The following is a 17,368-nucleotide window of genomic DNA, read 5'->3' on the forward strand; positions in this document are numbered from 1 at the left end:
TGTGTGTGTGTGCGCGCGCGCGTGTCCACATTTCACAAACATGCACTGCCTAATATGTTCAATACGCGCAGACGCAAACCCCCACCACACACCTTGGAGGCAGCTGGTGTGAATCTGGCCCTCCTCCCTCTGTTCCTCTGGGGCTATTTTCCATAGAGCGATACGCAACTGCAGTGTTTGCTCAAGTGAATACGTTTATGAATTAAAGTAAGGACAGCATGCCTTCCATAATGCCATCAACACTTCTAACGTGACTATCTACAATTACATAGCTTCGATCTAAAAATCCACATTTCAGAAGTACAGAAACTCTGAAGAAATGACATAAGGGGAACAGTATGTTCCTGGTTTTAGAGGCACAGTTCCGTGTGTGTCAGTTTAACAGCACAAAGCCAAAACAAACACCCATGCCTTCCAGATCACAAGAGGAAGAAATGTAAACGCTATGGCAAATACACAAATCCTATCATTGGCATGCATGACTAGCAGTCTGTAAAAATGCAGGATTCCACTGTGAAAGGACTTGTTTACCCACCAGACAAACACGACTGTTCCCTTGACTCCATAGGGTTTTACTCAACAGGATACATTCAAATACATAGGTTTAGCATGCCAAATTAATATCTTATGTAACACACAGGACTAGCACAAACTATTTTACGCACAAAAACCATTTCTACTTTACAACAATTAGCCGTAGTCAGGTAAACACCCTTCCCAACACTGTATGTTATTTCAGGATCGACCGATTATTGGCCTGGTCGATTATCGGATCCGATATTCAGCTTCAGCTTCACGATTATCGGAAACATAATTTTTTTGATCCGATTGCGGATAAAATAAATTTATTTTAAAAAGCGCTACTTTGGATCTGATGTAGCCACCTCTCTCTGTCTGTAGTCACCACTCCGTGGTCTCAAGCAATGTCCCGCTCACAGCACTATCTGATTCGTTACACGTCACAAGTAATAGCCTATCAACACTGAAGGCTACTGTGCCACAGACGGGCACAGGGGAAAGCATTTGCAGACTGGAGCAGCTCTGGTGAGCGAGCGGAGCTGTGTTTCGACGGTAAGGCAGCAGATATTGCCGAAGTTTCCATAAACATCACAATCCTCTACGCTGAAGTTGCAAAAACACCACAATCTTATGATCCATTTCTATGATGAGTAGCTTGCCCAGTTTCCCAGTTACACTGAAAATGTCTGAATAATGCACTTTGTTGCAGTGATATACAGTTAACTATAACGAGATTAAATAGAGTTTTTGTGTAACGATAGCTATATCTTTGAGTAACGTTGGTGCCAGCGCAACTGGAACTTATTTTAGCTACCATGTTGCGAACGTAACATTACTTGCCCGTAGGAGTTGGTGTTTTTACATGTTATAGGTAGCCGATGGTCATAATAACGTAACCTAATGTTGAGTCTTGTATGACACACTACGACATACAATATACCATGAAGAAACTGCAAACTGCAGTCCTCTGCTTTCTACCTTCAGGGTTGCAACATGGCAGACTGCCTGCATGATCACTTGATGTTATGCAGCTAGCAAGCTAGTCTAGATTGGATCACGACTCAGAAGGTCTGGACACCTACCTAGAAAACTACCCAGCAAGCAGGATGGAACTACATCAAGGGAGCTCTGCAGAACCCAAACGGTAAGCAGGAGCCATGCCATCCTCAAACGCATCTAAGAGCTGGTTGGATTGGCAGACTACTCCACTACTTTAATAAACCACCCGTTTCATACTGCTGCACTTCCGCCATACCTACCTAAAACGGAAAGAACAGAGACTGACACCTATAAAATATAGGAAATATATATTTCAGCACAGTGCCTGAACACAGCCTTATGAAGTATTTTTTTTAAAACAAAATCCATAATAGTGGTTGTATCAAAATTAGAACATCTAAAAGGATAAAGCGAACCCTTCAGGTTAATTAATAATACCACCCTTAAAAATACATCCCTGCTCTCCCAAATGTACTCAATTTGTGAAACATTAAACTGACCTGCTGATTACTAACATCCTTGAATGTACAGAATACTGTTGCACCCATCAAAGTTGTAGCAGTTTTGTTTTTGCTGCAATTTGCACTCGAGAAAATCAACTGTTCGTTACGTCGTTTCTACATGGATGCTGTAAAAGGAAGATGGAATATTGGCAAACCTAAGCATCACTGACCTGTATGCAGTTTTCAAACAATTAACCATTCATTTTATATTTTACATTGTTTCAATAAGACTGTCCTTAATGGTTCACCAGTCAAAAGAGTTAATACCACCATTAACCTTCTTTAGAAACACACTGAATATTAAATTTACACACAAACCTTTTCGGGGCAAAGTGTTACATAAACATATGAGCGGTGCTCAGCAACAAAAAGAGTGGGGGCTGCTCCGCTGCATGTGAATCAGTGCTCTCTGGGTCTGAAGTGGGCATGAGTAATCAGAAACCTGCAGCTTCTCCTCTGTATAGACAGCCGAACTGGCACAGGGAACCCCCCCCACCACTGTGGAGGAGGATGGAGTGGAAATACTGGAACATTATATGAGAATGATGTTCGCTGTGGAGGCTCAGTCAGTGTATAGAGAGCCTTCATGCAGTCACGCAGCCCTCTACAGACAGGCAGTGCCAGGTACAGAGTAGGCATTTGTAGGCAGGTCAGCGCACACCTGCGCAGTACTCACCCGAACACCTCATGGACCCCGCCATCACTTACCCTTACCAACCTACTGTATCGCTTTCAAAACCGAGTCACGTCACAACATGTCCTGGTAACTATAAAGCAGCATACTACAAGAGCGATTAAACACAGTTATGCAACTCTGGTGATTCAGCTGGTGTACTGATACAACCGTATCCAACTACTTACAGCTTATGTAACAGCTCCAATCTCTCAGCACCTGGAGAGCCTATGGAGCTGCAGCTGGGACTGGGGGACCGGGGTCTACACTGATCAAAGCCACATGTTCTTTTCTGAGGCTCCTGGTTCCCTCGGTTCCTAGGGCAGACTCTATTCAGTCCACCATTTTGTTTCAATTTCAGTTAATTTCAGCTGTGTTTCTCCTGAAATGTCTACATACTGTTACCAAGATCTAAACAGTATGCTCGCTAATTGAGATCTCCTACCAGATACACAAAAACACACAGGGACTGGCCCGGACTAACAGACCAAGGGGTCAGGAGAAACATGGGAACATCTGTGCTCCACCAGATTATCTAACAGAGACTGTTCATTATACAAAAAACAGCCTGTAGTGAGCACACTGATGTCATTCTCAAAAACAAAAGCCTTAGCCTTCTACACCAACTGCCGACTGCAAGAGACTACTGCCAAGCTGGAAACTTGAGACTGACACTATGGAGGAACACAATGTTCTCATTGATTCTTGGAATTTCCAAATACTCTTAGGTCAACTACATACAGACCGCAACCATAGCTGGACTGTGGAACTATAATGTAAATTTTAGGGGTTTGGTGTTACGCACAACTGTTACATCATAACTTCAGTTTGGATGAAAACAGAAGTGCCAAAATACAGTTTGTAATATCACACTTGATCTCTGAAATTTCCAACTGACACTCTACAGCCTAAAGACTGTAAATAAAAATCGCCAGGTTTTTACTATGCCTATTTTAAAGACCTACATAACACACATCGTAGAAGAATTCTTAATGTAACTAAATAAATATGAAATTGTTTACTTCTCACCAAGTTGTCACTTTCTTCCACTTTTCCCCCTGGGAATGCAAGCACACTTTTTGCAGTGTAGCATGCTGTGTGAAGGCAATGTCAGTGACACAAACACATGTATTTCCTGGTGAGATATTCCATCAAAGAGAGTAGCTCTTTAAAGTGCGTAGAGTACTACCACAAGAGAGCGAGAAGCAGATGCTTTTTGATGCTACCACAGATTACCTAAAAGCATCTAGGTCTTTCTTATCTTCATACAATGACACCAACAAACTACAGCACTTGCTGCTTATTGAGGGAGAGAGATTTTGAATCACACATGGAACAGTCATTTAAATTTTAAATTCACAAATAGGCTGTTACATTCTTTTTCAACTTTCATCTTCAACCTCCTTGTCAATATTTAGGGACAATCTGCCTCTTTGTACAAATTACTGTTTGGCTGAATCAAAATGCCAATACTAACAACCACACTGTAGAAGGAAAAAGGCTACTGGGATGGGATAAATGCTTGACAGACAACAGCCAGGCAAGCCATGTATCCCCACTGCTGCTGCAGGTCAGGCTTTGACTGAATATCTATATGGTCCATTTCGTCCTACTTTCCAAACTGACAAGACACCTGCATGTGACTGTAGCCACATGACCTGATATTATTCTGCACTAAGCCAAAGTATACTGCAATTGCAAAACACGCTTGGACACACAGAGATTCCAATAAAAATGTAGATAATTAGGCTGTGACTGCAGCTATATCCCCAGCTGGTAGTACTCGTTATGTCTGGATCTCTTCCTCCTTTATCGTTGATGTACACTTTGATATAAACAAGTGAACTTAAGACAATCAGCAAACTATTTGTTACACCTACAAAACATTCATTATTAAAAAAAGATGACGCACAATAATTTTTGTTGGTTCTAATAATCTGATTAGTTAAAAAAATATTTCAGGCAGGGCTTTTCCTTATTCTTATGACAACCAAGAAAAACAGACCAGTATCAAGGCAGTGGTTGGCTGTGTGAACTCAAATACGACTATTAACATAGTACCAACTAAGACATGGTGTGACAAGTTGTAACCTGTTAATATTTTTGCTTTTTTTATTAACATTAATTAGCCAACTAGACAGGCTAAATTATCAAATAGGAGTTTCAGATTGTTAATATTCTGAAATACTCTTTGTCCCTTTTCAATAAATCCATTCTGGAACAAAAGACCAATTCAGTGCCCCTAGCAGTGGGTACCCCATAGACTGTGACAAATGTGTAAGCACTGGGAACGCACCTAAAGAACTCTGACAAGTAGGACACTACTGATTTAGGCATTGGTGAGTGCACACCAGTCTATACTGAGATCAGTGGCAAAGCCATATAAATAACCATCCACAAATACCTCAGCCTTTACCCTATGCCCATCGGAATTTTCACAAAAAAAGCACTAATGGAACATTAGGATAAGTGTAATTCCACAGCAGTTACAAACTACAATTCAGTTCTTATTCAGTTCTACAATGCAAACTAAACACCAATTCTGCCATCATATGGGTGGATTAATAACTTGGTTACATTGGCCTAGCTCTAGCTGTTTAGAAAACTGGATATTTCATGAGATCCTTAGAAATGTTAAATTGCTCCCCCTTCATTGTTAGCTGAATTTATTTAACTATAGGACAATCTGAAGATTCCTAATAAATGTAGCAATTACAATACCGGAGACACCCTCTTGTAAGTTTCATCCTAAAATGCATAGCAGCTTTCAGACTGGTGAAAAGCCATTAGATTCAGCTCTAGAATTCACGGAAATCTGGCAATGCAGTGCGGTGTCTGCGGGCTATTGACTTCTCCATCACATGCATCACAAATACTCAATAATTAAGCCCTAAATCAGGGCTTTCCCATTCTATTAACTGGAACCAGGTGGAACTGTGAACCTTTAATACCACTGGCCTTTCCATTATGCTTTCTGTAGAGCTGAATACGAACCATGACACTATGCCACATCAGTCCATCACTGAAGTTAGCGCTAGCAAACAAGACCCAAGGCTATGGGTGGAGCTGTCCTATCAAGTGAAGGGTATTAGAGTTAGAAAAGTATGCCACTAGCCATTTTGGGAGAAATTTCTGCTCTAATGATGCTTTACATTTGAGTATTTTGTTTTATCTCCTAATTGGACCGCACCCAGAATCTTCATAATGACTGCTGAATTGTTATATATGCCAGGATTGCCCAGCCCCTGCCACCAGTGTTCAACGTCTCTCTGCTTGCCAAAGCGATGAACAAGTCCTTGTGTCATATCTGGCAAAAGCAGTGAATGCCAGCTGCTGCTGAGTTTAACCAGAACAGCAAAATGGATTACCTCAGTTCACACTGGCAGGGGGGGCTAGACAGACGGCAGTCCATGGAATAGCTAGGGCGAAGTTTCTAGTGAACTGTTATTTCATGATTCTAGCTGGCTATGAACATACATTAAAGCTTGCCAATCTCAGGGCAGATGCCAGATAAACACTGTAAATCCTACTGTTTGCATCTTAAATGCATGTGTTTGTCTGGTAACTGCTGCTGCTTTCTGTATCAGTAGATTGTATGTCATCTTGCTAAAGCAATCTGATACGTCTAGAATATACCCAACTAGCTGACTATGGGTGGCAGCTGCCCTGCTGAAGGAAACATAAGAAAAAAAAAAACAGAATCATGAAAGCTTTGGTTTTTGGTTCTAGCACCTGACTCAGTTTGAGTGGAAAAGCAGCTAATGTTATCCAGAAAACAAATCATGCAGGAGTCCTGTACACTACACTGTCATTGATAAGACTATTTACCTGTCTGCATTTCAGATAAATAAGAAAGGGATCCACAGGTCTGATTTAGAAAAGCACAGCCTTCAACCATGATGTGGATCTGGTTGCTCATTTTCACCACCACCACAGTGCAATAGTCGTTGGTTAACCAAAATAAACTAAGTACAACCTATCTGGCCCCGTGAGCAATCAGATTAAAACTGCCAGCTGGCTGACGCACTTTACCGGGCTCTACCTGTAACTATATGGACTATGACGCCAGTATTTAAGTTTCCACCCTCAATCCTTTAAAGCCAAGCTGAATCACGAACTTCGGATATGAAAAAACTCACTCTCAGACTCAGTCCTCGTGTTCAGGCAAATATGCGTATGCCAAATAACGTGACACAGCTTGCACACTTCCATGGCAAAGAAAGGGAGACCGTCCCAGTGGAACGCTTTCTTCTTTGGGCCTTACCTTGGAAACTGAACAGATCTTGTGCAGCAAGTCCCAAATATACTTGCAATGGGTCACACAATGGTTTGGCAACGTACCAGTTGCAGGTAGCTTTTAGATACTTTCAGGTGCAAAGGAAGAGCGCAAACCAGCATGGCACAGCAACTTTGTGACACCCCTCCCAAACACAAGCACAGCTGCCAAATCAACATCAGGAAGAAGCACAAAAAGGTGCTTGTGCTAGCTACCTAGATACCGCATTTCTTGTTTACCACGATCACACAACTCACGCCCTTTGACAGCTGTAGAGCAGCTACCAAACAAGTTTTCTAATACTCAGTCCAAAGTCTAGTGAGCCCCGAACTCTAGACTAAACTTACGCTGTCTGATCGATGAAACTTTTTCAAAGTGTGTTCTCCAAGCACAATACGCTCGTTTCCTGAAAGTGCAAAGTTAGCTAGCTGCTTAGCTAAACACCAGTGTTTGGGCAAACAGTGAACGAAAGACGCTAGCTACGTTACGCAACAATACCCAGTACATTTTGACTAGCTAACACAGTTTTATCGGCTACAGAGCTGAACTTGCAGAAGCTTGCAAAGCCGTGGTTCGTTGACTGGTAGTTTGCTGATTACCAAGCATATGTGTAAGTTACAATCAGCTAAATAAGGTGGTTTAACGTCATCTCGACCAAAATACTAACGAGTACTAACGACTAACTTGAGTATCAGTTTCGGTTTTTGTCAACATTAAACAACTAGCTAACATTAGCTACCAGGAGCTGTGCAAGCTTACCAGTTGGCCAGTGCCAGTTAATTTAGCTAAACTTAACTAGATAAGGGAGTTATATTCAGGTCAGCACCGATGTCACTTACTATCTATTGCTGGCCACCTAGGACCTACAGTACAACTACTGCTGCTAACGTAGATAGCGACAACTAAAAAGTAAACAAGCTACCTCAACTGAAGAATAGCTACCGTTAACATCATTACTGTTCATGGAATACAAAGACAGGACGATTACATATACACATCACTTCACTGCACGTATAACTAACTAGCTAGCTAGCTAGCTAAGCCATGTCAGTCAGCCAGCTCTGAGGGATAACATAAGTTAGCTGCGCTAACGTGTTAAAATTACGGAAGTAAAGGGTTACAACTACCTAGGTAAACAAATACGGACATAACTTCGAAACAGCTTCAAAATAGTTACCTAGTTGTGCGTCAAACCACTTCAACAAGCCAGCTAGCTCGTAGACGGAAACGGATTTGATCTAACGTTAACTTGCGCTAGCTACCAGCCACTACCTAACCGTGACAACACAAATTTCACTCACCTGGTTACCTAGCTAGCTAAGGTATTTATCATCCAGTAACTCATTCAGGTGAACAACCCTATTCAGTTTAGTTTACTTACCCAAATATATATCTCCAAAAGATCCGCTTCCAATTTTTCTGCCCAGTCTGTATCGGTTTCCCACTCTCAGTTCCATGGTTTTAACGTTACTTTGCTAGCTAGCTGACTAAAACAGCTGTGTGTCTATTGTTGAGTTATTCAGCTAAATTTTGAACTGTATTTTTTTTTTTTAATCGGAGTCCGGTGGCTTCGCCTCTTGTAACCACCTAGCGAAACCCCGATAGCTACCTATCCCCTTGTCTACACACTCCCCCTACTCCCGGGTATATTGGTCCTCTTATTCCAATCCAATTTTCACCATTCCTTTTCTAGCTCCCCTATTTTCAGAATACCACAATATCGGCCTTATCTGGAACCTTGAAATGTGTAGATTATGTTCTTGTGATTTTAGATCGCATTCCCTTTAGTGTCGCAGACGATGGAAGCGGATTTTACTAGCTATGCCAGTCTTTCGCAGCCGCCCGAGACTCATTAGATTGCTCCCCTCTCTGAGTAATAGCATAAGAAACTAAGGTGACATCATTTCCCCTAGCAACAGCAGGTCACGTTAAAGTGGGGCGGGACTTGGGCAGGGCCGTGACAGTGTGTCGAATGAAAACAAGCTAAAGCTGCCCTGACGTTGGTTAATTTGTCTGATATTTTTTGTTCAGTTGACTCACGATAATTTTGTACAATTGACTCACATTGTTCAAAAATTTCCTACTGAGAGGGCATACGTTTAAGGCGAACCGAGTTTATTCATGACATATACGTTAAAAACAGATAATTGAACGTATTGAACAGTACCTAGTGAGTATGTCTGGATTATAAGTAAAAATCGATGCTTGCTTCAAAATACAACATACATTTCACCTAATAAATTAATAAAACTTGTATGCAAACTTATTTATAAGAACTACCCACTTGACAAGTATAGCCATACTAGCAATGGTCTCCTCAGCATTGCTGGTTTTCAGTTCACATGCAGTAAGCATTTAGTTACTTGTTTTATTTCTTCTCTGTCTGCAGCCAAATTGTATGTATGTTTCTTCAGTTTCATCACACAATAAGAATTATAACCTCTGATCTGAATTTTGCTTTTTTCCATGAAAAATGAAGGGCTTCATACGTACCAAGTAAGGAAAATTCTATATGAAGGGATCATCGACAAGGATATGACAAAGGCACAATCATTCAGAATAATCTGATAAATATACATACAATAATTGATCAACAGCGTCAATTGCCTGTGTCAGTATGCTGTCATAAAGTAGAGTTAGACTTGCCTCAAAGGCATGTTTGAGACTGCATGTTGGCCCAATTCTGAGAACCCTTGAAAGAAATGAGAAGCTGACACAGATGTGTCAGACACATTACATAAGCAGAGCCTGTGTTTGTCCTGTTTTGAACCAAATACATATGAAGACAGATTGAAAGTGGAGCATGCAGAATAAAACTAGTAATAAACAAACAACATCATAAAGACACATCGTCCATATGCATATCTTTAAGTTACGTTGTTACTCTTAGGCTGTTGTCACCTTAAGTAGGTATTTGCTTTAGTAAATAGTCATCTGTAAGAATGGATAAAATGTAAGCTATGTAGCTCCTCTTGTTGCCTGTCATATGTTGTTTGAGTCTCTGTAGTCTATCTGCAGACCAATCACACACTGAACTATCCTGGAGAAATAGGTCAGTTGATGGCCTCTCGCTATCCAAAGGGACTCTTCTGGGATGGCCAAATAATTTGCAAATGTCTGGCTGTGTGAAGTATAACACTTGTGCTATAAATGGCTAGCTCTCCCCTTGGAGGTTTTACTAAATGTTCTCCTCAACATCAGTATTCTGTATTTAACACTTTCGCTGGTTACATTTTATTTGAATGTAAGGAAATAATCAAAAAATCCTGACAAATGCTTTTATTGTCCTTTCTGCAATTTGTTGTCATTTTAAAGCTCATATCAGGGGTGCAATACTGCCTCTTGTAGAACAATGACCATTTAAACCATAAACAGGGGTTTAAACAAGTTTAGAACACTGATCCCTATTACGAATTGTACAGCTGTTTACAATCCTACGGATTCTGTTCAGATCCAGTTTTAGAGTTTAGTGTCTTAGCAATTGCGCCAACACGTCTTGAATAACAGCAGCAGCAGAAACAAAACCAATTCAGCACTTCCATTTTCTTGTGGAAAGTGTCTCTGGGTAATTTCCAGCTCCACCTTGTTGCTCAACATTCTTCCAATGCTCTCTGTGCGCAATAGGCAAGTAGTGGCTTGCCAGGGATGGCATTTGGTGCAGATAATTGCCTGTATGACCATCATGACTCAGTCCTCTGTCAGACCCACGTTTTTAGGGCAGGGAAATCATTCAAACTGCCAACCAGGTAGTCTCAAACAACATGACAAGAGTAGTGCCATTGCAGCCATAACTGTAGGAGTAGCACCATAATGCTGCTCATATAATATGACTTATAACAAGGATACATACATAATGGCCATATTGGCCAATGACAGTGACAATCTTGGTTTGGCCTTTTGAAAGAAAAGCACACTTGAGGATTTATGTTGATTCATTTCACTGAGATATATTCTTTCTCGTTTTATTTACAGAAATTCAAATTAATAAACAAATCATGACCTCCCCCCTAAAGTTTTTGAATATGGAACTCTCTGATTGGGAAGCCAAATGAAAATCCAATATCTCTTTGACTGAGGAAGATCCTCTATGCCCATTGTGTTGTGCTCTCAGCTGAACATGGCTCTGTAGTCTGGTCAGAATGCTATAAGAATATTCAACAACTAATTCTTATAGTGCCAACAAGCTGACGGAGTAATTGTATAGCTGTATCTTAACCACTCTGACCAATGAAGTGTGTTTTGGTGATGTTAGACACCTACAGTTCATCACTATTCATTCAAGCCATGCAGCATTTTTCTTTAACTTCCACTTTGATGTGTTGTGTTTTTTTTTTTGTTTTTACTTCAATGAAACTACGCTACTGATTTCTGGTTTTGGAAGGGTTGACAGGAGCAATCAGCAAAGGAGATGATGAAAAACAGAACTATTTGTTCATTTATCCTAAATATATGTTACCATTTTCAGAACAGATGCTGTTTTGGTCACCAATTTTAGTTAATAAAAAATGTCCTTCAAGTTTTATTTGTCCATGTTTTGGATCTGATTAATGATAGAACATACAAGGTTGAAAGGTTATGAGAGATGTAAAGTAAAAAGTTAGAAACAGTGATACTGATATGTGCTGAATGTGCACTATAAATGGTTTGGGTTCATTCAAAACATGATCTGGATATTTCATAGCATTTTAATAATGAGATTGTGCACGTTTATTTTGAAGAGATGGGAATATTAAAATACAATTTAAATTAATGTATAATCCCACCTACATTTTATGGATCTGATTCACAGTAAGTGTACATTAATGATTGACACAACTGTAAAACAGTTTGCTATATTAAATTAAAACATGTAATACCTTTTTAAATGTAAAAGAAACATTAACGGAAGTAAAGGTGTTAAATTACGAGTCATGTGATATGCAAAACAAACACTTTTTTTAAATATACGCTTTTAATAATGTTATGCCCATTGGATAACCATCTTTCATTTCATATCACCTCATTGCCTAGGCTTAGGGGAGCCACGTAATTTGCTGCCTGAAAGTAATATTAATTCTTGTAAAGGCGTTACTTAAGACTATTATTTCATTGAGAGAATTTCAATCAAAACAACTTAAGCATCAGGACCATATGACTGTAGGTTGGCTGAGGCATGCATCCTCAGCGTGATGCGATCTAGGGGCAGTTGTGATTGGGCAGAAAGAAACCAATGGCTGTGGCTGTACAAAAGCCGGTCACATGGCAGCACTGTTGTATAGATTGCATAATGCGAGGCTCACGTGTAAGGCAATGCGCTGGACAGGAAATGTCTGCGCCCTCTGACTACAGAGCCTTGCGTAACGTGTTGAAAAGTTTTGAGCATCTTAACAGTACATTTCTGAATAATGGAATTGTCCAACATCTGTCAACACTTGTCTAATTTTTAATCAGGTGGCTACCCTTTTACTTGTTCACAGCTTCCATGCAGAGTTTGATAAAAATTTTCCTGAAACATTTATTCACAAGACAGCTGTGCTCGTGTTTTGGTTCTCCTCTGAATTAACTCAGAAACCTAGACACACATGTCTGTCTAACATAAATTTAGTTTACATCTGAAATTTAAATGAATGTTTATCAGAATTCTACACTTGTAAATACAGAATCAAAACAAAAACGATCACCAAACATAGGGGTAATATTTCCATTACTATTCCCAATAGTGTGTTTAGGTTTCCTGTTTATCATTGCAAACGCAGACGTATTGTGTTGCATAATTACATTACGCAACAGGAAATGAAGACCGAAATGTGCTGCCTCAGTTTCATGCAGATGGAGGAATTAACAACAGCAGGTTATAAGGTGTCTGTCTTTATGAGCTTAAGACCAAGACAAGTCAGAATGATATATGGCTTGGGACAGGGATGATAACAGGTTCTGTAAAACTATAAATACCAAAGCTAAGGCATTAATAGCACACATGAACATATTCACAAGCATCTTTTTAATCATGCTGTCTAAACAATGACATTTTTCTATGAGGGTGGATTACTATTAATTCCCATGACTGTAATCCCAAAATTCAACAAACATTCCTTATGTTGTTTAATATTATAGCTAAAAATCAGCATTTCAGTTATAGAAAAAAATGGTAGTTGGCATGTCACAGTGCTAGAAAGACAATAAGGATGGAATCAACAAGTGCAACCCAAAAAGGTGATCACAGAGGAAGAAAGAACTTGTATCTTGAGCCGTGAAAGGGTTCAGGCTGTATGGAAACAGGATGGAGGGAGGGAATTCTCAGAATGTGGCAGTGTGTGGTAAACAACATCAAACATCCAGCTGTGTTGGCTATAGGAACTGAAAGAGCGTAGGGGTGAGCAATGTCTGCCAAATTTGCAGTATATCTAAAGGATGAAAGCTTTATGCCAACAGGGTTCCCACATAACACAGCTCCCACAGCATCAAGTGACCTGATCTAATCCCCCTGGCTTTTCTGCCTGTGCAACCTGCCAAAACTATTTAACCATTTATACACCACCAACAGATTGTTTCTTAACTAAAGAAACACAGCCATTTATGAATTTAAACCAGGTGCAGACTGTTTAAGACTGCACACAGCGGGTTAACATGGACCCTTGTCTCATCTAACATATTCATGTTATGTTGGTTAAGAGTCATGCCTGTTTTAGAGAACCTTACAAGACAGCATGTGCATGTTTTGTACTTATATGTGCTGCATCAGGTCAATAAATGTAAAGCACAAAAAGGCTTGACGTTGGCTGTAGCCAAGCAATGTAACTAGAAGAATGCACACGGTGCCTTGTGCAGATGGCTAACTGAGTTTAAAATTGAATCCACAGGGAGCTTCTTTTGAAGACCACATTTAATTTGGCCAATGCTCACTCGCTTGGTCTCTCCAAGGGTCCCATGATACGAATTCAAAATAGTTCATTTATACATGCTTCAAGGGCTTGGACTATCCTTTCATGTATCAAGCCATGTTCTCTGAGATTCATTTAGTCATGCTCAGCACTTAAATAACAGATCCCCTGCTCTGATACAAGAAATGTTGTGGTAATGACTGATATAGAGTTTTACAAATATAAATGCTAAGTCAGACAATCATTCTCAGAGAAAGACAGAAAGATAGGGAGAAAGAGATAGAGAGAAAGACTGTGAGAGAGAAAGAGTGTGTGTGTGTGTGTGTGTGAGAGAGAGAGAGAGAGAGAGAGAGACAAAGAAAACAATGAACAAAATAATTTCCTCCTGATGTCACTTTCGAGAAAACTAAGTACAGGAGGACATCTAGTGGCTGACTTGTAATAGTACTGTTGTGAATTTGAGCAGGGAATGGAACGGCATCAAAATCAAATACAATGAAACAGTGAATAACAATATCACCACCATGCATATACTGATCATTGAAAGCTTCCAATACATTTCATTTTCACATGGTTCTTTGAGTCTTTAGGGGATCAGAGAGCTGTCTGCAGAAAAACTCTTAAAAAAAACATGGTAGTAGTAAATCAGGCTTGCATTCACCTAGAGGAGGTGGATAAAGTAGTAGGCTTGTAAGACAAGGTTTTGAATCTATACCATGCATATACATGCTTGATATATTTCATAAAACATATCCAGTTTAAGTGTTTGAAAAGAGTTCTTTGTACTCAGCAAAAACACAGATTTACAAATTAATGTCATGATTTCTGCAGTGCCACCAGAAATAAAAAAAATTATGATTAAATTATTATCATTACTAGAGGGCCATAATGCAAGACATATTAAATACATATCTCAATTTGTTTTGCAAAACAAAAATAACAACAAAAGGGCCAGTATAGAGCAGCTAGTGACACAGCAAATGAACTTTGACACTACTAAATAGCAAGCATACAACAGGCTTTTCATATAGTCAGTTGCTTACTTATACTGTAGTGCTTGAACAGTTGTCGGTAAGAACCATATGCTGACATCATACATATGTAAATGTATATTGAGTCTAATAATGATCTAAGGGTGTAACAACCTTATATCACAGTTTTAACTTAGTGCTAAACGACAGTTAGAGAAACATTATCTTGGACACTGTTGTACTCCTAGTGCCTAACAGTGAATTTGTAAGACCAAATTTACACTGTATCAGATTTCTCTGAAGGTATGGAGTGATCAGATGCTGGGTGCTGAATCTGTAACATTTCCCTGGGAACCAACCTGAAGTCTATAGGTGTGTTTAGTCAGCATCAGAGGACTGTGATACTGTAATACTGATGGTTGCAGGGAGATTGTTCCACCATCAGGGGGCTGGAGAGACAAAAAGGAAGTGTGGAGTGTGCATACATAAGAGAGGAGGAAGTGCCAAGCAAAGAGTTTGTCGAAGGGTCTAAGATCTGATGATGGATTGAAGGTGAGAGAGAGCTGTACTCTTGGCTTGGCTGGCTTAAATTTTTAAATTTTTAGTAAGCTGCAGCTGGAAGTCAGTAGAGGGTGTCAAGAAAAGATGATACATGGGCATATTTTGGGAAGTTGATGACTTGAGAAGCAGCATTTTTAAAGAGTTGAAGTCATCTGATTGTTAAGGCTGGAAGGCCTGCGAACAGTGAGATCCAACAGTCCCAGTGACGTAGCATTAGACAGGAACTTGGTAGAGTAGGTGGTGAGAAATAGACAGATTCTCTGTATGTTGATGAGAAAGAACATGCAACATTGGGTTACCAAAAAAATGTTCTCTGTGAGGGAGGGTATCACCATGGTCCTTTATGGTCTTGTAGAAGCACACAGTATAACCACTCAAAAATTGTTGGGTGGTCTTGCAGAGCTAACTGTTTGGCTGGTAGAGTAGAATACTGTAGAATTGTCTTGGAGATATTCACTTTGGTACAGTGCCACTGATTAAATAGTCAATTATATGTTTTTACAAATGCATGAAAATGAACAGCAGATTAGCAATTAATTTCAGCACTCAAATAATGAAACCCTAGTACCTAATATTCCGCTACTTAATATTCTGCATGTCCTGCTTATTTATCATGAGCTTCTTTTTTTAAATGGTGAAGTAATGTTTGTTTACACAAGAGCATTAGAACTATGCTGAAGCAGCTGGGAAATGCCTTCAAACGGAAGCCGTGACCCTGAATACTCTCAATCTCTCGAAGATATTTCCTTGGCAACATCCTTTCCTTACGGCCCCTGAGCCCAAACACTTGCAGTAAGCCTGACTAACCCCTATTAGGCTCCCAGGCCCCAGCAAGCCACAGGATCTACTGGATTTGCCTCTCCAGAGAGGGGAAAACAAACACTCATTGGAACAACAGGGAATAGAAATGAAAGAGGGATGAACACGCCGAAGCTCAGGATCAGAACGTTTTTCACACTCCACTATGTGCGTATGCACGTGGGAAACGTTCTCACACAATCCCTTTCCTAGGAAGCTGCCAGCTGTTAGAAAGATTAGCCCCTCGAGAATCTCACTGTAACACAACGATCATTGATAACAAGGATGATACTGACCTAATAAGGCGTGCTCATTCTCTGATAGACGTGTGAAAGAACGCTCAATTTGTCTACTGAAAGGAGATAAAAAAAAGACTATTACTGCCCAGCAGGGACAATCCAGAGTAAAATGTGTTCCACAATCTCCAAAGCAACCAAGAAATGTTCCCGGTATGCTTTGTTCCTTGCGAACTTTAAACAATTACTTCTATCCTCAAACAAGTGAGCATGTAGACCTGGTAGTGTCTCCTTAACAGAGACTGCTGATCATGAAGGAAGTGAGGCTAAGATAAGGGCAGGAGGTTTCCGCCTCTCCGTATCATTACAATTAAAAAAACATTCAATGGTAATTCAATGGCAACAACAACATCAATATCCTCTTCCTACCCAAATCTACTTGTTAACCTTCTGCATGTAATCCTAAATTACAAGGTTAAACAGGTCTTCAAAATACCATTCTAAATTAGACAAACAAATGGACAATCTGGAGTAGATTACTGTAGTGACCAGATGTTTCAGGAAGTTTTTTTTTTAATTTAATTCTGTTTGTTTTTTTTTCCTCCTCTGACGAAAACCTCAAATCATTTTATGAGCTGCTGGTTTCAATTGAAAAAACATTTTGTAATGCAATTCCACAGATGACTCAGTCTAAGGAATTCAAGGTTCTCTGAGCAGACGTTATTTGGCATCGGCAATATAACAGTATCTATAACAATATTTATGACAATATTACAACTTTTGGCTATGGCTTTCACCAAAAGTTTAACATTAACAAATGTGTCAGTTTATGTGATATTAAAAAGATTAATAAACAATTTGAGGGAAAAATACAACAGATTCATTAATGATAAAAACATTTTTGGATATTAAAAGATGTCAGTGTTCTTTGATAATTGCATGTTATCTGCACGAGATATGTTTGTTTATGAG

The 17,368-nt window shown here is 39.7% G+C and overlaps 1 protein-coding gene across 2 annotated transcripts in view; it reads right to left on the minus strand.

Annotated features, from left to right (window-relative positions):
- The window catches only part of csnk1db (casein kinase 1, delta b), a 28,792-nt gene extending 19,954 nt beyond the window's left edge, over positions 1 to 8,838 (minus strand). For both annotated transcript variants that reach the window (XM_036522739.1, XM_036522748.1), the window contains exon 1: positions 8,352 to 8,838. In XM_036522739.1, coding sequence (XP_036378632.1) covers positions 8,352 to 8,427 — 76 coding nt within the window. In that variant the 5' untranslated portion in view covers positions 8,428 to 8,838. The remainder of the gene's footprint in view (positions 1 to 8,351) is intronic.
- Positions 8,839 to 17,368: the final 8,530 nt, after the last annotated feature.

This window comes from Megalops cyprinoides, chromosome 1 (assembly GCF_013368585.1).
Source record: "Megalops cyprinoides isolate fMegCyp1 chromosome 1, fMegCyp1.pri, whole genome shotgun sequence".
Classification (NCBI taxonomy): Eukaryota; Metazoa; Chordata; class Actinopteri; order Elopiformes; family Megalopidae; genus Megalops; species Megalops cyprinoides.